This window comes from Pimephales promelas, chromosome 23 (genome assembly GCF_988280905.1).
Source record: "Pimephales promelas chromosome 23, fPimPro1.hap1.1, whole genome shotgun sequence".
In the NCBI taxonomy this organism is placed as follows: domain Eukaryota; kingdom Metazoa; phylum Chordata; class Actinopteri; order Cypriniformes; family Leuciscidae; genus Pimephales; species Pimephales promelas.
In genome coordinates, this window is record NC_142791.1 from 22,475,001 (window position 1) to 22,499,838 (window position 24,838).

A 24,838-nucleotide genomic window follows, 5' to 3' on the forward strand; every position below is an offset into this window, starting at 1 on the left:
CTTACCTGTGGCCCAAGAGGAACCATCCCTCTGGGCGGAGTCATTCTCTGCATAGCTCCGCCCATATTTGGATGACCTGTCCAATCAAAATGGAAATTAGTAAATTAGCAAATGGCAAACACATTGAGAGATGAATCTCAAAAAAAAAAAAAAAAAAAAAAAAACATATTTCACCACCCCCCCAAAATAACTATCCATGTCTCTCTCTATATATATATATTTAATATAATAACAATGTAAAATGGATATAATGTATTATTATATATGGCCAATTTTCTTATGGTCAGTTCACATCAAGGATGATAACTATAACTATAACTATAACTATAACGATAAATACATAGTTTTAAAAACGCAGCGTTTTTATAATAAACAGAACGATGTCAGGCTAGTTTTGTCATCGTTATAGTTATTGTCTTTGGTGTGAACGAGCTTTAAGGTGAATCTCAAGAAAGGGTGTAAATATTAAAATATTCAGATATTCAGATCCAAATATTCTATGTTTCAAAATATATTTTAATATAATAATAATAACATATTTTATATGGCTGTATTAAATTTTCCCTAAGGTGAATCTCATGAAAGCTGTCAAGAAATGTTTAAACATGTATGAATAATATTTCACTGCACCCCTATTAGTATTTTCATAACAATTAATCATCAATCAATGAATCTAATTTTGGTTACTGCAAATAAAATAGCATTTTATAAAACAATATGCTTTTTATAAAGTATTTCAACATTGTAAAAGTATTTCATTTATGCAAATTAAAAAAAAAAAAAAACATCATTGTGTCCAGACTTGATTTCCATTACTGCATTACCATAATGAGAATGAGATTTTTTCCCCCCGCATTACGGTAATGAGAATTCTGGGGGGAAAGTGCTTAATTGCTAAGAAAATAATGTCATTATGGAGAAAATCTTAACGGTCCTAAAATAGGCTTCGACTTTCTTTATGCAAAACATATTTTTCTATTTTTATTTGGTGTTAAATATGACCAAACATTTCACCCTATAAGATGGTTTAATTAATTATTCTCAAACAAACCTTGTTGTCTTGATGGGTCCATGCCACTGGGTAATAACGGCTGGTTTCCAGGGACTCCACCTAATGCCTGAACCAGTGAGATACAGTACGAATTAATATACATTTGTCAACATCGTCCAAGCAGGGGTAGATAAGGCTCATTAGCTGCCCTTGGGCTATGACATTAGATCAGGACCCAAAATATCACGTTCAGGAGAGCGAGACAGTATGACAGGCTGGAAATAAAATGTTAAGCCTTAAGCGACAGCAAAAATACTATTAGAGGGAGATATAGATATTAGTCTTGGCTGAAAAGTCTTACTATGACTCACTGCAAGTTAATTAGACAAGACTAAAATAAAACATTTAAAACTCCAATTACTCCACCGTCAGTGTGTATTTCTGTGCAAACGGTTACGCACCTGATTGGGTATTCTGAGAGGTGGCCTGGGGCCGCCAGGATAGCGTGATGACATGAACGGCTAGAACAAAAAGAAGAGATATCAAATATGATTATAATTAGCAAAAAAGTCTTATTCTAATGTCAACATGAAATCAAAATTAAGAAACATTCCTCTGCATTGACTCATGAAAACACCATCTAGATGGTGACCATACTGATATGTAGTCTTTTTTTAAGAACTGTACACACCAACTGAACTAGCTTTTCTTCAGCTCTAGGGGCATTTACTTAAAGCGCCAGCAAGATCAATAGCACCGAGAACGTCTCCGGAGAACAAAAAACAATTATTTCCAAGCATCCAACCGAACAAGGCCATTTCCACCTCCACATCTGAGGTGAGATTAAGAAAAAACCCTCGATGAGAAAGTAAACATACTATATGTATTTAAGACCACAAGCCTTAAGAAATTAACCAAATATAGTAGGGCTGTCAGTTAAACGCTTTATTAACGGCGTTAACGCAAACCCATTTTAACGGCGTCAATTTTTTATCGCGCGATTAACAGTCTTTTTTGGCCTCGCAAACGTTTTTTCATGCGTGGCATTAGGGTTGGGTATCGAGAATCGAGTATCGATTGGAACCGAGACTAACTTTTCGTTTTTCCCGGAATCGTTCAAAAGTTAAAATTTCGATTCCTAGTTTCGATATTCACAGTACGCTGAGCGGAAGAAGAAACCGCTGAAAAACACCAATGAAGAAGCGTCTACCAGAAGTGTTGGCATAACCACGCGAGTCGAACATGAGTACCTTACGTCGGCGATCCAAAGTGTGGCTTCACTTTTCTAAAAATAACGAAATCTTGGCAAAATGCAAAATTTGCGATAAAAGGAGTATTTTTACAGAAGGAGTATTTCCTTCAGAAAGGCCGTTGGTTAGCAAGGTTAGCTAAACTTTTTTGACCCTGCCTCTTAAAAGAATCGGAATCGAGAATCGTTAGGAACCGGAATCGAAACAAGGAATCGCAATCGGAATCAGAATCGTTCAAATTCAAACGATACCCAACCCTACGTGGCATGCGTAGCGCTATGAAACCCATTCATTTCAATGGTTGCTTCATTGACGAAAGCGCAAGTGGATCTAGCTAGACCAGAAACAAAACAAGAGGAAACAAAATAAGCACACACTAGTTTGGGCTTGCGAGCCGGCCAAATAGTAGGTTAACGTTACGTTTTGAGTGGATGACGAGCGTGAGGCGCCGAAATGGATGCCAGTAAGATTCTGAATGGAAAGTTTACTTTTAAAATGTTGCCAAGATTGACAAGACCAAAGTAATCTGTGTGTTTTGTCATTGTGAACTGAGCTATCATCATCGCAGCACGTCCAGTCTGAAATACCACTTGATGATGGCCAAGCACACACCTACGATGCGAATTCTCCGCCCCTCGTCAATATCACGACTTTTATTGATAGACAGTGTTAAAATGTGTGAGAGATTATTTGCTCCAAGTGAGAATGTTAGTGTGAAATTGAACAGAGTATAGACCCTTTTACAGTTGGTAAACATGGTGACATTTTTGTGTGGGCGGAGCTTAGGTGGAGGCAGAAAGATCCATCTGGCCGCTTCACTAACGCTAGTTAGTAAGGATTGTTAGCTTGTTTTTTAACAATGACTGGAGAAAATCCGATATTATCTTAATGTGTAAGGTCACTCAGTGTCCAGGACCGCGATTGTTATTTTCAAAAGTTATTTTTAACGGACGGAACCAGATTGGCCGACCTGTAGCCGCCTACACGCTCACTCAATGCATGGACGATCTGACAGGATTAACGTACGTTACCTCGGTTGAGTGGCCTGACTTCTACACCTACCTTATAGAGAAACCGATCGTAAATAGAAACTGAGGGCATATAAATCTTTAGATGCCTATATGGTCCTGTACAAGACTTGTGTGTATGATCCGCAGTTCTGCCGAGTCAGCGCCGAGACCACAACAATGTAAAGAGTGACATTACAGTGCGATTTTAATGATGTGAATATTTTCTAGAAATAAAAGTTCCAGTTACAGCATATTCATTTTTCATCAATTCTTGCACCAAACAACACAACAAGATGACATTTAATAATAGTAACAATTATTTAAGCTCCTTATTATGTAGCCGAATCTGTGCTGTTTTGCATTGACCGCCTCCAGTTTTCACTTTGTTTTGCCTCCAGCTTGCGCCGTGACGTAACTGTGACGTCGGCGCAAAAGGGGTCTATATGCCAATGCTGTTTTCAATAAAAAAACATTTGCACAAAGCAAGCCGATCCACTTTTACATGTTGATAAGAGCATAAAAATGAGAAAAAGATAACGGGACAAAAACAAAAAAAGAGACATTTAGAAAAAAATGTGCGATTAATTGCGATTAATTGTGAGTTAACTGACAATAATGTGATTAATCGCGATTAAATATTTTAATCGTTTGACAGCACTAATATATCGATTGTTTTCCTTGAATAATTGGAGACGATGATAAGACATCCAGTTTCGGCGAACCTAAAAGATCATTACAAATCACATTGGGGATCTGATAAACTTGGGTAGGACATGTATTCAGACTGTACGATGATGACCCCTATTGAATTGTAGGCCACGACATATAGAAGAATGAAACGTCATCAGTATGCGCTAGTGGTAAACAAACAGAGCAAGATGAATCACACTTTGGCAATTGTGGTTTTTATGTGCGTTTTTAAAAGCGGAGGAAGCGAAAGCGGGGAATATGGACGAGATCATGACTAGGGAAAAGAGGGCAACTTGGCATGCTAATCTAGCAAATGGAGCTTGAGGTAAGTAGTTTTAAGTTTTAGCGCCAAGTCGCGTTGACTATTTCATGTTGCATTTTTATTGGCTAGTCAGTTAGACGTAGGTTGTAGCAACAAACACACTGTGAGATGATCATGCTAAATTTATGACAATTTAAAAAAAAAATTAAAATCATCGTCATTCTCCCGCGGCCCTCACTCGTCCTGCTCGCCACAGTAAACATGATGAATGGAGACTGTAGAACGCAAAAGCCGAATCCCGGACATTTTGGCCGATCTCGAAACACATTTTCGGGCAGACTCATGCTGCGTTCACGTGCTATGGAAAGTAGGATATTTTCCACTTGTGAATTGGTATTCACCAGTGTGTTGCATTCAAGTGCTTTTGTTGTCGTAATGTGGTAAAAAGATGGACATCCAGACCTGTTATTTAGCTAAAACTATTATAGATTGCTCAAGTCATCTGCAACAGCAAGAAAATGATTTATCGAAACTCAAAAGGTAAATAATATGCGAATATATTTTCTAGATCATGAATAGTATATATTTTTACCATTCACGACTCTTGCGGTGCTCTCCGCCATTTTGAAAAATTCAAAGGTTATCTCATCTCGGCAACTCGTCCATCAAAATATTCTACGAGTTGCCCAGTAGAAAATACCACATGAGGGGGTGTTCATGTGCATTTTCCACGTCGGCTTTTGGTATTTACCATAATTACCATAGCACATAAACGCAGCATTAATATGAAGACACACTAGAATCAAGTGCATTCTGGGAGTTGTTGTCTTTCCCCCACATAAGCCAAAAATACATTTTCTGGCTTTTCTCAGTCTAGAAATCTCCAAATTCAAAAATAATTTCACATTTCTTCTACATAAATGACCTATTTGATATACACATTCATCTTTCCAGAGGTGAAGTATCCCTCTAAATGAATGCACCTTTCTGCCTGGAGTTTTACTTCATCTTTCCAATCTACTCTGCCAACAATTCGCAGATGACCTGAAAAACACCAACAAACATGTATGTTTGAGTTTGAGAATCTCAGTTGAGGAACAGCTCAAATGAAAATGTCATAAAGCCAGTCTATGTTCCTTCACAAGCCGCTTGTGTGAATACAAGTATTCATTTCTTTCTTACTGACCCCAAAGTTTTTATTCAAGAGTCTTGTTGTGACGTTGCACAATATGTCCAACCTTTCTGTAAACAAGTAAAGACTTAAAATTGATCAGTTCACCAGGCGTTGGAGTCTCATTTCAGAGATCAAAGCTCAGGCCAATCTGTCTCAAAGCCGACATCTATCCATAATTAAGGGAAATAAGAGGTTCATTGAGAATCAGTCATTATCAGGTGAAAATTGGACATGCATTTCTTTGTTCATCAAAGAGAACGTAGACTTGGACAGAGATCATGTTGTGACTTGAATGTGCTGAATATGTTAAAAAATTCTGCCATTTTTCTGTATACTGTATGTGTGCAGCTCTTTTAAAAATACATGCAGAATTACGAAGATGGTGAAGTCGAAACAAAAGGCTGTTTAGTCAGTCTTAATACTTCTTACTTCAATGCAACACTTAAGGAATATTTGCGTAAACAAAAAAGTAAGAGTATGTTAGGATTTTCATGTGCGGTTAAACAGTGGCGATCAAATGAAGAGGTAACCATAGCAACAGCAGGCTGCTTTAGTACTTTCCGTACTCAGGATCCATATTGGCTGATTCATCGATTAAAACATAAATACTTCCGTTATCTATCACTTTATTATATTTCAATTTCACATGTATTCATGGGTTCTCACTTTTTATTAGAGTGATTGCTGAATCTATGCATGGTTAAAAGCATTTTGATTCAAACTGATTCACTAATGAATAATTCAGACCATTTTGAACCATTTGAGTGATCTCTCACAAAGTTTTACTCAACACAAGATTAGTGGAATCTATAAATGAAATTTTGTAGCAGACAAAACTAGAAATATGTTTGAAACTGTTTTTTCCAGTAATTTGCTAAGTTTTGATGTTTTGGCTAACTATATTAGGTGTTCCTAACAGTTTGGACCTGAAAATTTACTTGATTATATACAATCGGGGCATGACATTAACTTTTTTGCTCACTAGCCACTGTCTAGTGTTTTCCAAACTTTCTAGCCACTCAGCATTTTCACTGGCCACAATTTTGACATCGATACCATAGCAAAAAAACTGCCATATAGATATTTTTGATATTATCTCATAATTTGGCAGCTGGTATATTAGGTAGAGCCAGACCGATATATCGGCAGGCCGATATTATCGGCCAATATTAGGCATTTTCCAAACTATCGGTATCGGCAGTTACTGTATAATGGCCGATAAATGAATATTTCAAAAATAAAATAAAAACGGATGAAACACGCTTGAACCATGTCATGAGTGATGGAGTTGTATAGTTTGTCCACCAGTGGGCATTTTATACCATCCCTGTTGACAACACTCGAGACATACATCGCTTGAATAACGATTAAAAGAACATCCCCATCAGTTCTCTTAACTCAAAAAAGCATGACAAAATTTGTGACTATCATGTCCAGTTTTGCTGCTGTTAAATAAGCCGAGAGTGAAGCGGAATTAGCTAGTAATAGTTACGTTACGTTGTTACAGTGTAGTTGGCTGACTGTCTTTTTAACTTTTGACAATGTGACTGAAGTGTTTCTTTAATAGCGCATGACAGTTATAGCAATAAGATGTATCATCTCTCATTGGCCTGTTGAAAATGTATGTTTTACAATTTGCAGTATGACGTTACCCATTGCTAAATTATGGCTCATCATAGAGTAGCTAACCACAAAGCTAGCTAATGCCACTATCATCAGTCTGTTCTGTTGTGACAAAAGAAACAAGTTTGCATTATCATATTATTTTAGTTAAAACTCATAAATTACTACAAATAACTAATGTTAGGGAAATCTGTAAATTTTTTGTTGCGCATTTCGGAATAAAATAAATAAATAAAAATTTTTTTGGCCGATATATCGGAATATCGGATTTTAAAACCAACAAATATTTGTATCGGCCTTCAAAATCCTTTATCGGTCGGGCTCTAATATTAGGCTGCTGTCACTTTAAGACCTGACGCACAGATCCATCATACTGTTGTAAATAGCCAATATACTTTATGTGCACGCATTTTGGTTGTCAGCACAAAATCTACAGTATTAGAGTAAAATTATGCTAAATACGCACAATCCCTCGGCGAAATTCAAGCCCTGAAACAGCAACAATATTCATCCGGAACAAATGAAACGAGTGAGTGAAGGGACGCGGGTTTGTGTGTCACTCACTGTCAGAGAGAGAGAGAGAGAGAGAGAGAGAGAGGGAGTGTTTTAGATATTTCAGTATCAATATGTATCAAAAAAACTATATTTTTGATAACACTCAACGCATTCTCACCCCAAGGCGTCAACTTTGACCATGCTTCAATATTTGACGTTTTAGGCGCCCTTTAGCGTCACTTACATGATGCGATCCTACGGCGTCATCTAACTGACGCTAAAGGAAAGCGTCAGTTAGAGGACGCGGTTAGGTTTAGGTATGGGGTGGGGGTAGGGTACACGCGATCCTAGGGCGTCATCTAACTGACGCTAAAGGGCGCCTAAAGCGTCAGATATTGAAGCATGGTCAAATGCTTTCCAAGGCATCAGTTAGGTGACGCCTTGGGGGTGAGAATGGGCTGTAACACTAGATTGCACAGTTTATTAGTCCAGATGCCTTTTAAATTGAAAAATACTAGGGATGCACCGAAATGAAAATGCTTGGCCGAAACCGAAAAAGAGGAAACCAAGGCCGAAAACCGAAACACTGGAATTATGCCAATTAATAGTACCATTGCATTTATGGTTATGACTGTGTACAAACTCAAAAAAATTCAACGAAATATTCGGATATTCGGCCGAATATTCGGTGCATCACTAAAAAATACAACCACATTTGGTGTGTGTTAATGTCAAGCCCTGTGTAAAGTTATATACAAAGTCAAAAGTCATTGCATTATATTCACACAATGATATTAACTACTCCAAGAGAATGTTTTATTGTTTTATTGTTCTCAGCTATGTTTTATGGATATATCAACATTAGTGTTTCCAAGTCTGTGGTTTTCCCACAGAATTGGGCTACTTTTAAATTGTTACAGCTGGTTGATTTTAGACAGATTTGGCACTCAACACCAACCCCCAACCCCCTGGATATACAAACTCCCCAAAGATAAAATCGAATTGGGCTATTTTTGATTGTCCATTAGGCTAATTTTGTTGTGCTGACCTGGAAAACCCTGTCTCGGACACATACAGCATGAGTATAGCTCCATTTTATTTAAATTTACAGTATAGCTGTATCGTATCTCTGACATTTGATTTCTGAAATCTTGATCATGATGTACCCACACTAAAATAAGAGTGCATGTGTATCTGTCTCTCTGCCGGGAGCTCTGTGTTAGAAGCGGTACATGCTCTCAGGGATGTGTCTCAGTGTCTCAGTGCTGTCTGACATGCTCACCGCGGCCCTGGACACCTCACAGTCACTGATTAATTATGGACCGAGGTGAGAGGCCTGCATTTGTCCTCTTTAATAATGGATGAGTGAGGTCTGTGGACTTCGCCGAGGTGAACAGAAAGGTCTCCTTACAGGTAGAACCGGCAAGAGAGTACATTCTCAGCCCATGTTTACTACCCTCAGGTTACAAGCCGTCAGTGGTGGAGGAAGTACTGAATCTCAGTACTTAAGTAAAAGTACAAATAACCAGATAAATATTTATTTTAGTAAAAGTAGAAGTAACACAATTACAACCATACTTAAGTAAAAAGTACCTGATTTTAAATATACTTTAAGTATTAAAAGTAAAAGTACTTGCATAACAATTGATTCTCTTAATGACTATTTTCTAATGATTAATAAAACATTTAATTCTAACTCATTCAACCTAATACTCCTATAATGATGTTCAATAATGATGGAAAAAAAATGTCACCATTTCTGAAACAAGCTTGCAATTAGGCAATATAAACCATGCTTATCCTTACTAACTTATATGTTAATAACCATGTTTGGCGATTAATTTATGGTGCAATTCTGAACCTCTTGGCTTGCCATAATCCTAACCAAACGTATATTACACAAGGTGTGTTTCCTATGTACGTAAAAACAAATTTCCGCGTATAAATTGCACGATAAACACTTAGTTGATGTATCTACTGTATAGCAACCAAACGTCACTGGTGAGACAAACGTGCAACGAACGGACGGTCAGATTACGGTTTGGCAGGGGAAAAACTGATCAGAAAATGTAATGAAAATGTAACAGAAGTTGTAGAAATGTAGTGGAGTAGAAAGTAGAATAATTGCTGCAAAATGTAACGAAGTAAAAGTAAAAAGTAGGCACTATTTATTCTACTTAAGTAAAGTAAAGATACGTGAAAAATGTACTTAAGTAAAGTAACAAAGTATTTGTACTTCGTTACATTCCACCACTGCAAGCCGTGCTGATCAGGAACCAAATTTTTTAAAGTACTGTGTATATATACTGTATACCACAAGCACAGACCCCAGATCATCGGTCTATGATGTTTTATGAATACCTGCCCAGGTCTAATATCTAAAAGCCAGAATAAAATGGAACAGGCCATTCATTAATCTAATATCTGTCCACTGCATTATTCATGGCTTAAGCGTCCTAAAAATAACACACCGGCACAATCATTCATCTCTCTAACAGGTTTTGGCAAAAAAGAAAGGTGATCCGGCTTAAGGCTGGAATTTGGAGTGTGTCCGTACGTGCCTGTAGACTACTCTATTTTTATAACAAAGTTAACACGCATCAGAGACTAATATCAAGGATGCACTGAAATAAGTATAGACATTTCGGCAGATATGCTGATTTTTTAAAATCGCGTCAGATAGATTATCATATAAATCTATCTTGATATTTTAAAGCTTTCCAATCTAGAACTGGTTCAAAACATCATGACATTAATGTACAGTTTATAATGTACTGTATTTTTTTATAATATAATACATTTAAATATTATGATGCAATATAATAATACATTTATATAATTAAATTATAATAATATTTGTCCATCATTCATATTGTACAGAATTATAATGCATAATTTAATATAGTCATATTCAGACCATAAAATATTCATACAATTAAAATGCATTCATACTATACATGCTTAATAATATAATATACCAATAATGACAATTTGAAAAAAATGATTATGCAAGATATATCAGTACTATATCTTTTATCTGCCAATATTCAAAGAAACATATATGCATCTTTCATAATGTACATTATAATAACATGATGGATACATTTTCCTTTAGCCTACAAAGAATTTTTTTTAGTTCATTTGGCTATATGCCATAATTAAATAAAAAATAATAATTTCAGCTCATCTGTATCAAATTTCAATATCAGTGCAGGTTATAGTTATTATATATATATAATAAACGTAATAATAAATGTAATAAACACAATTTAATGAATTACTGAATTTATGGTGTCAGCTTGTCACTGGGACAGGACAGTAAATGTGGACCCGCTGCACCCCCTCGATGGGTAGATAAGGTATAAATCTGTTTCTGGTGATGTTAAAGGGTACAGCAGGTGTACCTCTGAGGGTTCTGCCCCAATAACAAGCTTTGTGACCCAGCATATCCATCGAAAGCTCTTCTGTCTACAAGCTTTGCACATCATTGCTTTGCTGCTGCAAATAAAACAGCTTGAAGGCATGGATAAAGACGGAGAACTCCAGAAGCTTCCCTTGGGAGAATCATCTCCATTAGTCTGGTGGGAGAGCAGTATCTCACACTCGGAGTAGAGTGATACCCAGCATGCTTCACTCTGACTCTAATCAGCAGGATCTCTAAGGCCTCCAGCCCTGCTGCAGTACCATCTATTCCCAGTTATCAAGTTACATCAAATTATGCGTATGAAATATTAAGTGCTGCTGGACACCCCTGTTCCGCCCAGTAGAACGCAAAGAGACGAATCACTGATAGTCAAACAGCACAAAGTGCTTACAGAAGTTGTATGAAAGTTGCTAAATTTGATTCAATAGCTCAAATACATTTTCCAGCAAAACACACACACATTTATACATAAATATACATACATATATCATTAAAATGAAAGTCAACATAACATTCATTTTCCTAAATATAATAACTTGCTCGGCCACAGAAATGGTCATGATCTAATCAATTACTGAAAAGTTCCATTTCGTTAAGTGACACATCATGAAAGAAAAATCTGATGTCACCTCAAGATTACAAAAACTTATCGTACGGATAATATGAATCTCAGATGATTATACATCAAATGATACAGATGATTTTTGCAATCAAACCAAAATTTAGCTGGAAAAAATGGAAGGCCATCCACACAAAAATGTATTTAGACACAATTTGTAATTGTATGAATGTCACTACATATGATTCAAAGAAAATAACTTCTTCACAAAATATTAGATTTAAAATGATAAAACAATAGATATACAGTTAGGTCTGGTTTCACATACAGGGCTTAGATTAAGCCAGGATTAAGCCTTAGTTCAGTTAGGACATTTAAGCTTTTATAAACGTGCCTTAGAAAAAAAAAAAAAACCTTAGTGGTATGCATCTTGAGGCATAACAATGGCATATATGATATATTTATACCGGTACACACATTTATGAAACATCAGTGTAAGTTGCTTTCAGTTAAAAACATGCATTCTAGTCTGAGACTAGCTTAAACCTTGTCTGTGAAACCAGGGGATAATGTTCAAAACAGATCAAAAAGTGATAATGGAACGTGTTCATAGTAAATGTGACTTTATACACCAACAAAAAACACCAGGCGACTAAAACACTGATCAAAAACGATACAGATAAGTGGAGTTTGTAAAGACAAACGGTTGAGTGACAGTGTTATGAGGCTTTCGGGCCTTCGGGAGGCACTGTTACACTAAACTTCTCTGTTTGATCTAATGACAGTCTGTTGGATATCAAAGACTGTTGCAGAGGCTGATTCACTACAACAAAGACAAAACAATAGAAAAACTTATTTGAAACGCTCCATTCTCCGTTGATCGCATTTTCCATCATCAAAACCTCAATAATACCACAACGCTAATGGCATGTCTCATCACAGATGCTTAGGTTGTAGAACATGGTGTATATATTAATATGTATATATTTATGCATGAACAACATACACATTCTGATTGCGTCCGCTGATTTAACAAGGCTTAAACAGATGGCACTTTAAAGTCTCAATCCGTGAGTGCTGAAAGCCAAGAATCAAGTTTAGGAATCGGATGATCCGATGAGAGTTTCTGACACAAAATCATTTCCAGCACAGATGTACTGCAGTAAAGCAACCACAAAGCATCCGCAGAACACCTGACTGTCAAACCATCTGCCTATATTACTCAAACCTATACAGACTATAGACATACAGCATTCGGTAGAGTCTGCACTCACTCAGCTCACATTCACAAGCCCGATGGATCAGTGGATTTCTTCATACTGTCTGAGCTTTAAGATTAAAGGCTAGCAAACACTTGTCCTCATTTGACCACATGAAACAAGGGGACGGGTTTGTTAGAACCCAGCGGTGTTTGGGAAGACACTTTCAAACGACAAGACAAATTTAGAATTAAGCCAACATGACATTAAAATTTAACCAATTTACTTACTTAAAACTGTCTTCAGATAGACTTCATCATACTCATATTGTAGTCAGAATGTGAGTCTGATACAGCTCCATAGGGCTTTGATTATGAGGCGTGTAAGTACACACTGATGGCCTAAGACACGAAACGAGCGCTTCGTTTTGAGAAAACGAACAGTTACCTCTTGTTAACAGCCGTCGAACTGATCCGAATCACATGTCAGCGCGTCACACATTGTTTACACAGAGATTTCGGAAGTTTTACCTTTCACTAAACATATTTAGATATTCGGGAAATCGCAATGGAAGACAAATTCGATATATCTAAATATTTTTAGTGAAAGGTAAAACTTCAGAAATCTCTGTGTAAACAATGCGTGATGTAGACGCGCGAGAGATCACTTCCGGCGTTAGGTTGGAGACGGTTCAGTTCGGTTCAGTTGGACATGTGATTCGGATGAGTTCGACGGCTGTTAACAAGAGGTAAAAACTATATAAATACTGTTCGTTTTCTCACACAAACCGCTCGTTTTGTGTCTTAGGCCATCAATGTGTACTAGTCATTAAATCATGTTTAATTTTGACTTCTCTGTGCATGCCCTTTGAGGTGGACCCCCTAAACCTCCATTATATGACTGACAGACAAGAACGGTTTGACCAAAAAATGTCAAAATTGAAAATACTGTGGAAACCTACATCTTGAATGCCCTTGAGGTAAGCTTAAACATAACAAAAATTTATTTCAAAGTGAACTATCCCTTTAATCGAACCAGGGAAAAAAACTCTGCACTCAATTGGATAGACCTACAACCAATCAGAGCAACGCAGTAAGTGATGTATGTTGAGCGACTCAGTTGTCAACAGAACTGAACCAGTGTTGCCAAATTAGTGGCTTTGTCGCTATATTTAGCAAGTATTCAGACCCCTCTAGCGACACATTTTCAAAAAAGAGACTAGCGACAAATCTGTTCACTCCTCCGCGTCCAGACTGCAAAAGAATCGCGCAAACGAGTCACTATTTTTAGCGACTTTTCAGACCCCGACTTTTTGCTTTCTCGCTGCCATCACTCACTCTAGCTAACGTTACGTCTACCCTGTTCAGTGAATCTTTATCACTTATCATCTGCTTTTCTTTAAAGGTCCCCTGACATAAAATTTTCACTTTCTGAGGTTTTTTAACATTAATATTAGTTCCCCATAGCCTGTATTTGATCCCCTCGTGTCTAGAATTTTCAATCGGTGTAAACCGAGCTTTGGCTATTTTTCTCTTCTCTGCAGCTCAGACACGCTGATCTTGAATCTCCTCGTTATTACGTCATATCGAGGAAAGGTTACCCCACCTTTCTCTGCTTTGCCCCCCTGGAGAATTTGGCCCGCCCATGAAAATGAGCTAGGAAGTACGAACGTGCGAGTGCGAGTGCGATTTGAGTTTTTCCTCAAGAGATTGATGAGTTGATCAGTGTTCGGATGTACAAATTGAACACAAAAGTATTTTTTAGTTCCTTCATCCGAGCCTCTGAGGAAACAATGGGTTAATTTTATTTTTCTCTGGAAATGCGCCGAAACAACTTCCCAAAGTTTTGTATGGTCCAAACATTTCCTCAACTCGTCTGAAAATAAATCGATCAAGCTACCAAGCAACAATTTTTTTTAGTAGGATGAAAATAATCTTATTTAAATTCTGAACAAATTATACAGAAAGCGATCGAAGAACAATCTTTCCACACAGCGCAAGTTTATCAGGACAACTCGTTATAAAATCAATGATGCACACTGCGCAACGAAGCTCTTACTGTATTTACATTATCGTGTTTGCATTGGTGAAAGCATTAGAGAGAGTGCAGAAGTTCTTATGCTATAAGATCTTCATTCTCGCCATCAACAGACTGTCCTCTGCTTGCTCGGTGCTCCTCACAGCAACATTTTCTCATTAGATCTCAACATTTTCTTTTAGATCTAAATACTTTAAAAACTTCTCACGATTCGTTAATCTCGATAGCTGTAATAGTAAAAACCATTGTAGTAAAAGTATTCGAGAAAGTTTCACATGTAATACATAGCTATTTCATCTGCAAGCATGTCAGCCAATCACAGCAGTGATTTGCTACACTGAATCCCACAGAAGACACGCCCCTTCAAATCAGAGGCTAAAATCAGGCTAGGAAAATTGGCTTTTATTTCCAAATTATGACTATTTTTGATCCAAAAAAAAAAAAAAAACTAACATCATAAGGGCAACCCTGGAAACATTATAAAATAATAAAATGTCAGGGGACCTTTGAATAATAATGTTTTTTTTTATTTAAATAATTTAGTTTCCTTTCTTTCCTTGTGCTTACAGTATTACATATTTTTGTCATTCACTAGCTACTCAGCTACTCGTTCTATTGTGTGACAAAAAATATTTAGAAAATGAGAACAGCTTTATTTTACATTCAGCTATATTACATTATAATATATTAAATACAGTATGTGAGCTGAGCATTAATTTATAGAGAAAACACGTATTAGGCAAGCAGAACACAAGTACGACGCGATGACGTCACAAATATGCTAATTAACCGATGACGTCATGTGGCGACTTTTAGGGAAGGCGTTAGCTACTTTCATTTGAAAATAGTTCGCAACACTGAACTGAACTGCACTCAAACAGTATTTAAAAGAAAAATGAGTGTTAACGAACTTTGCCTCGCGGTGTTGCAAAAAGAATTTAAGGATTCGCAGAGTACTTGCAAACTCGAAAATCATTTTTGAACGAAATAGAAAATGTGAATGTATGTACGAACAAGTTCTCCGTTTAGGTTTAGATCTCGACAATAAAGCCAACAAATCTGTTCGCATTCGTCGGACCTGTCTCGACTTTATAACACGGTTGGAGCGCGACTTGACCGCTTTTAATAAATGGAGAGACGACGAAAGAGACCAGGCTGAAGAAGCGTGTTCATTTGAGTCTTCAGAGAAAAGAGACCGGGAGCCAAAATGATGTTTTAATGATGTTTTTAATGATGATTTAAATACAAAATGATGAGTAGCATCATCTAATGATTTATTTTAAAAAATACACCACTTATAAGGGGTGCAGTGACTACCAGTATGGGTATGGTGTGCGAGTAGTCTAAAAAAACGTCACCATTGTTTGATGCAGCGATGGCTTTGACATTCATGAGTTGCATCGCCGTAATCCCCATTTCGGTTGCTTCTTTTACTTGGTCTTCCATGAGTGCGACCAAAGGAGAAACCACAATGACAACTGGGTTTTCATTGCGTCCCATCTTCTTAGTGACCATCGGAGCCAGATGATAAATTAAACTTTTGCCGAATCCTGTAGGAAGGACGGCAAACACATCTTGACGATCGACATATGTCTTCAGTACAGTTCTCTGTTTGTCTTTTAAAATGAATGCGCTATCGATTTCTTCTAAAACAGGCACGATGGCAGAATCTATACATCTCAATTATCCAGCTGCAGTCATCCCTGTTGTAAACCAGTTCAAACCAAGCGCTCTTTGATGACATCATGATTACGTAGCTGCAGATCATCTGTCCATCATTGTATAAAGCCTGCCCTGGCAATTTGATTGGCCCGACCATTTTTTGACTGATCATAATTACTCCTCAATGGATCGAGTCCAGACCGAACTTCCCGACCAAACAATGTTGTGGGCGAGGTTCGGGCTGGCATCCAGGCTAGTCTTCAGAGTCTTTATCAAAATATAATTAACTTGCCCTGTCTCTGAAATGGATGATCCAATGATTATGATCCATTCCTGAAAGTTGTTTCAATTAGAAATGTCATATGAAAGAAAAAATAGTGTGTTTTCATGTTTTATGGAGACTTTCCATCGACATAATGAATTCTGTCAGGACCAATATCGTCAAACATGATTGACAATAAGCATACAGTTTGGATTGGCGTTGGTATGTTCCATCTGGGCAAGAACTCCCTGCGCATGCAGGCTAGCATGGATAAGAGCAGGAGCGCAGCGATAACCCCCCTTAGGGTAAACAGAACACAACCAACATGAATGTATTGAAAAATCATTGTCAATATTAATGTACAACATCATTCGAGAATTTAGTCGGATTCAAAGGGAATCATAATGTCAAATCCTGACTGACGAGAGGAGCTGGGGAGGGAGAAGGGTAATTGGTTCTTGAGAAACGCGATAGCTGATAATAATGAAGAGCTTATATACAGTGATAGGCGTCGTATTCCTATATGTAGATTAGTTGATGCGTGCTTGACTAACGTGACCTGCCAGAACTAACGCTACGCTTGTTTTTTTATACTGTACAAACTGTATCTTCCATCCCCCTTCACAGAAAATTTTCTGCATTTTTATATTTTCCAAAAATATCCCTTAGTATGATTTATAAGCTGTTATTCCCCAAAAAATATTCCCACAAGGACCACTTGAACGAAGGATAACACAAAGCTGCACTTATGATTCTTTCAAATAAACAATGTCAAGTTGTATAAATTATTCTTGAACTGACTAAAGTGTGTAAAGGGAGAAGGTTTTTTAATGTTAAATGCACTTTTGTTTTATATAGAATTGTTCTATATACAGTATTTAATGCAATAACACATGAGAAGTAATTAATTAAATTACAGAAAAATTAAGAGTAATCTCTTACTTTACTTTTTCCGAGGGAAAATTCATTAAATCACAGTAATTAGATTACTTTTTAATTAATTACACCCAACACTGGTGAGGAACAGTAAAATGTCCTCACTAGTTGGTTGTCATTATATTTCACTATAAGTGAGGACATTGTGCCAAGTATAGCCAAACTTGTACACACACTAAAAATAGTCCCTGTATAGAATCAATGTCAATGATTTCATTCAGTTCATGTACATGAATCTTCTAAATTCACAAAATTTAAATGCTTTCCTAATGCATCATAAGAGAGAAAGTGAGATTTTTTAGAAAGCATGTTTACTATCTCGCTCAACTGTACAGCACTATGTGCAATAAAATTTAGCATTTCCGTCCTACATTTCCCATTTTGGCATACTGCAAAGCTTCATAGCTTATTATTCCATCTTTAATACAGATTCATACTGTTTCCAAGAGAAAAAGTGACATTAGGTCATGCCATCAGCCACGGGGCACTGGAGGGCGAGGACCAGCTGGGAATTAGGTGTTGCTCTGAGAACACGTTTTAAGGGCAGGACAGGCCGTCTCAGGGGACAATGCCGTCTTTGAGTGAGAATGACACGCCTCAGTGTTCTTAGAGAGGAGAGAGTGGGAGTGAAGAGAAAGTTAAGGATGTGAGGCTGGAATTGAGCAGAATGCGGATGCAGCGCCTTTAATAATGCATCTGCTGCTCTTCTGCTCTCGTTCCCCCGGAATAATCTCGGCTTCAACATCCTTCACCTCGTTTCCGTGCATGTGTGGTCCCAGAGCCCCCTGCTAGTCTGAACCTCATCAGAAATCCAACAGCACTTCACCAACACATGGCCAACGTATTTTAAAGGGTTAGTCCCCCCCACTTCCACCATGAGGATTCTGTCATCTTTTACTCAACCTCATGTCGTTCCATGTTCATTTTCTTTCTTCCGTGGAACTTTTTTTGGAGCTTGACAGCCACCATTATGGAAAAGAGAAGTCTGGATGTTCTGCACTGGATCTTCATTTGTGTTCTACAGAAGAAATGAACCCAATTGGCCCAACGATAGTTTCCCATGGCGGGTGAAGATTTACTGCGTGTTACTGTCTCTTCAGCGTGGCAAAGTAATTTGATTTTTAATTAAACTTTTATCTGACTCCATCTTATCATGACCTCAAATTTAGGTTGGAATGGCAATTTGTTATCTGTCCTTTTTATAATAGTTTAGCTAAGCATTTGATTATTCTATTTAACTCTTTACTCATATTGTCTTTATTCATTCAGGTATACCACAGGGTCCTCGCAACGCACATTTTTATTGTTATTCACAAACTCGCCAGATTTGGTCACTAGACACAGGTAATTGACTATACTGTTTAGAAGTCCGTCTTCACGCTTGCTCTATTTAAAGTATTTTGTTTAGTCCCCATAGATTTGTATTCGCTTGAATTAAAGCAACTTATTTATCTCTAGTCAGAGGTCATGAGCACTACTACAAATATACTGTAAGCCAGTCCCTCCAGAAAAACGCGATTATGCGATCGCTGAATTCAATGCATAATCAGCCACCAAGTCCACATATTTATGCGGGGGCCGCATTTTTTCAAATACGCCGCACTTTCGCCGCATAAATTGCCGATTTACGTGCAAAATATGCGGGGTTTGCATAATTTCATAATCCTCGCATTTTCGTTGCAAAAAAGTTACATGTATCTTATCAGAAAGTTGAAAAATGTTGCGTTTGCTTCACATAAGAGCAGCCATTTCCCCCTGTTTCCATGGGAACGTTATGAAGTGACGCAATTACGCGACGCCAGACAGACTCACGGAGGCGATTGACATCTCACAAATCGAACTCGTATAACTGTCTGTCACACGTTCTACCGTCACATCGTTACTTAATAAACAACATAAGATAAAAGAAGTAGCATCAAACAGAAATTACCCGCACACATGGGGCGTTTGAGGCGCACATATAACACTGCAGAGAGTTCAACAGGGAGCGCGCAGCTCTTAAAGGGGCCACACCTTATTTACACTCTTACAGTCTGAAATAAAACAAGATGAGAAATTAAATATTCCCAGCACTTTCTATGATGTAGTATGCTTGTTTATCAAAGGAAGTAATAAGAAATGACTTTTACATTAGCCTAGTGAGAACAGGATGTTGGGGGAATCACTTTTTTTCTCTTTTTCATCAAACCGCAATTTTTGCAAGTTCCCTCAATTTTTGCAAATTCCTGCAATTTCATCGCATAAAATTGCATAAATATCCCGCATATTCCATCGCATTTTTAAAGAAAACGGGCCGCATAATCAATCAATTTTTGCCCGCAACAATCACACAAAAAAAATCCGCGTTTTTCTGGAAGAACTGAATACTATTATGGTAAATGTTAAATATAAATCGCTAATTTTTTCACAAATTTTTGGAAATTACCACCACAAAATCAGTCATTTTGATCGCAAAAATCACAAAAAAAAATCTTGAAATCCTGGAGGGACTGGTAAGCAGACTAATGTTACTCAAGCTTTGGTTTAGACAAACCATAATTTCCCATTACATTAAACAGAGGTAAGGCACACAACCTTTACAGTCTAAGTACACTTGATCTAGTGCCAAGTGTCAGTCGGATCTTTAAAATCATAGTTGATGTGCCCTATCCACTCAAAACCAGACTCTAGTCCGTTACTGACCTGACGCAGATTTGTGGTAACAATGGATACACGTAATCTACATAAAATACATAACATCAAATACCTACAATGAATACCTACTAGGAAAACATTATACATAAGGCTTAGTGTCTGAAAGACATTTAGCATTACGGGCTGATCTGATTACAAATCGCTTTGAGCCTCTTGAAACGTCTTTTTAAATACTCAGACCAAGACATGAACCTCTTTCAAAAAGAAACATGTGCTAACAATGGGAATTTGCATTAATCACGGTCTCCAGAGTTTACACTTTTTGAGGACAGGATCCTATTTGAATGAAAGACCCACTTTTCTCTGTAAGCAATATAATTTTAAACTCTTAAAAACGTTATTACCTTTTGGTTTACTTCCTTGGGGATGAGACCTTTGCACCAGTCGCACAGAACGATTTCAAATGATACCAAACATGTGTAGTGTTGTATGACAATTGTTCACTTTAAATTATTGATTTTTGGGTGAATGATCTCAGCATGTGGAGAGAAAAAATGGGGGAGAGAGATGTAGATTAAGACGACACTGATGTGAGACTCGCATCTAGGATGGGGATATTAATTTCCCCAGAGAGAGTTCAAATGTTCTTTTCCAGAAACATCCTTTGTCTTCTAGGGGAGTGGTCGTTCCTCAAACAGACGGCCTGGCATTTCCTAGTTTCTCTAACAACGTAAATGACCAAAGTTTCATTTTTTGGGTCAACTACTCTTTTAATATACAAAATGGATGACAATCGTGCGACTGTACACACAGAGCAAAATCAAATGTTGATAACCAAGACAGACTGTTTCAGTCAAACACCACGGGAGGCAGATGAGCCTTTGTTGAGCCACTTAAGAAAGATGATTTGATCTTCTTAGCTTATCGTTCTATTAGACGAGCACCATTAGCGATCTGCGGGAGATTCCTGTGCCCCCTGCCACAGGCTTCGAGATCTGCTTCAGTCAGTCAGTCTGTTGGAATCCTGTCGCTCTTAATCAAACCAATTACGGCACACTGGGTGTCAAATACTACATCTCCTTAGGACGGGGACGTTATGCACAAAGACGGCTGATTTATAAGCGCTCCTTAAGCTGACGGGACTGATTTAAGAACTCTTCGTCTAAAGCGAAACCTCATATGTCAACACAGGTGTAGAGTTACACAAACTGCGGCGGTAAACACAGACTCTAGAGGAAGTTTCCGTTTTCCGTCAGTAATGAGTGTTTGATGCATCTGGGTCAAAGCGTTACATCATATCTGCCTATCTTTCCATCAAACAGGTGATTCAAGGCCATAAACCGCCACACCAAATCAAAACCAACAAAGCGTTCCACACTCACGTAAATGTGAATGGCAGAAAAGCACATCTCAGTTTTTTCATAGATCACCACACCAGGCCACACCAATTTTCTCTTAAGCGGACTTCACAATCGCACCGCATACGTAAGATTGAACAGAAGAACGTTTGTTCGGAGTGAATCATTCAGCCTTCAAGAACTAAGCCACATGTGTGTGTGTTGTTTTGTTTACAGAGACAGAATTAAGCGGATTCAAAGACTCATTCATCATAAAATACAAGGGTGAAAGTTGATAAAAGAAATATGAGTATGTACACGCAAGTTATGCTCAGTCAGTCTGAGGCTATGAAATTTGACTCGCATGCAAACTCTACCAGACAAAAAAAAAAAAACAGATTCAAGCTCATATTGCTCATATTTGTGATTGTGTGAGCTTTAGGAAAACTCATTTAATGTTCAAATGGGTAGTTGAAGTGGTTTTATGCTCTTTGTATTGCCCTAAAATATAAAGAAACCTAAAATATACATTTTCCATATACAGAGCCTAAAATACACATTTTCCATGACATTTTAAAATAACCAAAATGTTGAAATTAAATTTTGAAACAAAATGTATTTATTAATATTATTATTTATAATTATGGAAAGTGTATATTTTAGATTCAGTGACTGTGAACTTTTTTTTTAAGTTCACTTAAATTGTCCAACATTAATATTAAGTTTCATTAATATACATATAATAATTATACAATACTTTGATACAAATGATACAAAAGAATGATACAGAATTGAATAAATAAAATCGCATCATGTTAACTACCCAAATACACCAAGGGCCAGATTTTCTAACATCTTTAAGGGTTTCATACAGTGTAAAATTATTTATATTTTTTATATTAATTATTAATAATTTTTATATTATTTATATTAATTATATACATTTGTAGGAGATTCCCTTTCAGATAGAACAATTTATGCAAGGAGATTATTTAAAGTGTCTGGAAATATTTTGGATTATACGACCCCAAGTCATCTAAAAAGTAGTGTCTGGAAATATTTTTCTACACCGTAGATGGTAAAGTAACCGTTAAAGATAAGGTAGTTTTCCGAATTTAGTTTGCCCTCTCTGAGAAGGCGCAACCTCGCACCGTAACTGAAGAGGTGAGGGAGGAACGGTGGGGGAAAGAATGTGGACAAGGTGGTGATAGGTGGTGGCAAAGGGCTGGTGAAAGGAAACAGAGGAGACCCTGGAGGCGATGATGGTAGCTGCCCAGTTACCGAGACCCACAGTTGGGACGACAGTCCACAGTGGAGTCGATGGCGGGAGGAGCCATGTTGAAAAGGGGACCGTCAACATACGGGTGACAACCAACAGAGATAAGCCAATGGATCCCAGGCCTCAGTTGAAGAGCCAATGGTATTGAGCAACACCACTGGCACTGGAGACCAAGGGCGAAGTCATGGCGACGAGGAGCCAGAGTGCCCGAGGACAGAGGCAGAGCCAGAGGGAAGGAGGAACTCGCTGTAACCGTAGGGGTGGAGGGACTGAACGCAGCTGTAGCGAAGGTTAAGCGACAATTGATCAAGGAGGAGTCGATGGGACGAGGGAACCCGGTGGAGCCGCAAGGTCAAGGGTATCTGGTAGAGCTGAAGGTGGGAGGAGCCAAGGAAGAGGAAGAACGAAGGAATCAGAGGCCGGAGGCGGAGCCACAGAATCCTCTTGCTTGGGCGAGGTTGGTGGTTGCACGGAGGCTTCACGTCGCAGCAATGCTTTCCTGGGGAAGACAATTCTCAACAGGTAAACGAAACAGTCCCAGTGCTGTCTTTAAACAGCGATGATTCAGAGCAGACAGATAATTCCGGGTTTGAGGCAGTATCTCCGTGTCCAAATCCATCAGCCAGTCCTCACTGGCTCACACCCCTGGTCAGACACACTCTGGGGCACTGGCTCTGGGGCGATGGTTGGCACTGTCCCTTACTCTTCGGGCTCTAGCTCACTCATCCCGGCAGGCTGTCACTCTCCGCGGTCGAGGGTGGTGGTAGGCTGGACTCTGGCTGTAGTAATGATTTGGGGTAGACACTCTCCAGTGTAGGCCCTGGGTGTCTGGGAGGTCTACTGGTTGGTGGTAGTTGCCCCCGATCCAAAACAATGATTCCAGGGTCTCGTTATCGAAGGGTGCTGACGGCGAGACAAACTGTTCAGTATAATCTACGAAATCATGGCCCTTCTGGGTTACAGCAGTAAACTTTTCTGCATAGTCCATTTTTTTCTTGGTCAGTTGTTGTTACGTAGATGAAGGTCCAAAGGTGATGATGAGTCAGAAAGGTTCCAAATACTAGGCAATTTAATGATAAAATAAACTCTGAATATTCCAGAATGTGCAACAGAGTGCTCTAGACACAAACAACAACCGACAAAGAACTGAGGAAACAAAGGAACTCAAGTATACACTGATTACAAACTCAAATATGAATATCCATGGTACCAAACAAGAGGCGGGAAATGTGAACAAAGACAACAGGAAATAAAGATAAGTAAACTAAAAGTCCATGAGAATGAAAACTAAACTGACAGTTCGTGACATACTAGATTTGCATTATTTCTATGAATCTGAGAGCATGAAGTATGCAACTTTGCAGTGAAAAACCACAAAACACCTCAAGGAATACTGTTCCCACGATGCAATGTACTCAACTTGACCATCCAAAGCAAACGATATACATTACGGCACAGTATGAAGTAGAGCTGGGTTCAAAATATTGATTTCTTGATTTTAATCGATTCTCATTTTGAGGAACCAGTACTGACTCTTAAATAGGGTTGGGTATCGAGAATCGAGTATCGATTGGAACCGGGACTAACTTTTAGTTTTTCCCGGAATCGTTCAAAAGTTAACATTTCGATTCCTAGTTTCGATATTCACAGTCCGCCGAGCGGAAGAAGAAACAACACCAACGAAGAAGCGTCTACCGGAAGTGTTGGCATAACCGCGCGAGTCGAACATGACTAGCTTACGTCGGCGATCCAAAGTGTGTGTTTGTGACAAAAGGAGTATTTCCTTCAGAAAGGATTATTTCCTTCAGAAAGGCCGTTGGTTAGCAAGGTTAGCTAAACTTTTTTGACCCTGGCTCTTAAAAGAATCAGAATCGAGAATCGTTGGGAACCGGAATCGAAACAAGGAATCGGAATCGGAATCAGAATCGTTCAAATTCAAACGATACCCAACCCTACTCTTAAATCCCAAGAATGTATCTTTTAGTCTATGCTGTTTTCAGTTGATGCACGAAAA

The 24,838-nt window shown here is 38.1% G+C and overlaps 1 protein-coding gene across 1 annotated transcript in view; it reads right to left on the bottom strand.

Moving 5' to 3' along the window:
* Positions 1–24,838, bottom strand: part of ssbp2b (single stranded DNA binding protein 2b) — a 97,004-nt gene that overhangs the window by 6,350 nt on the left and 65,816 nt on the right. Inside the window, exons 6-8 of the mRNA XM_039675912.2 lie at positions 1,453–1,512; positions 1,052–1,118; positions 6–76 (exon numbers count right to left, since the gene is read on the bottom strand). Coding sequence (XP_039531846.2) covers positions 6–76; positions 1,052–1,118; positions 1,453–1,512 — 198 coding nt within the window. The remainder of the gene's footprint in view (positions 1–5; positions 77–1,051; positions 1,119–1,452; positions 1,513–24,838) is intronic.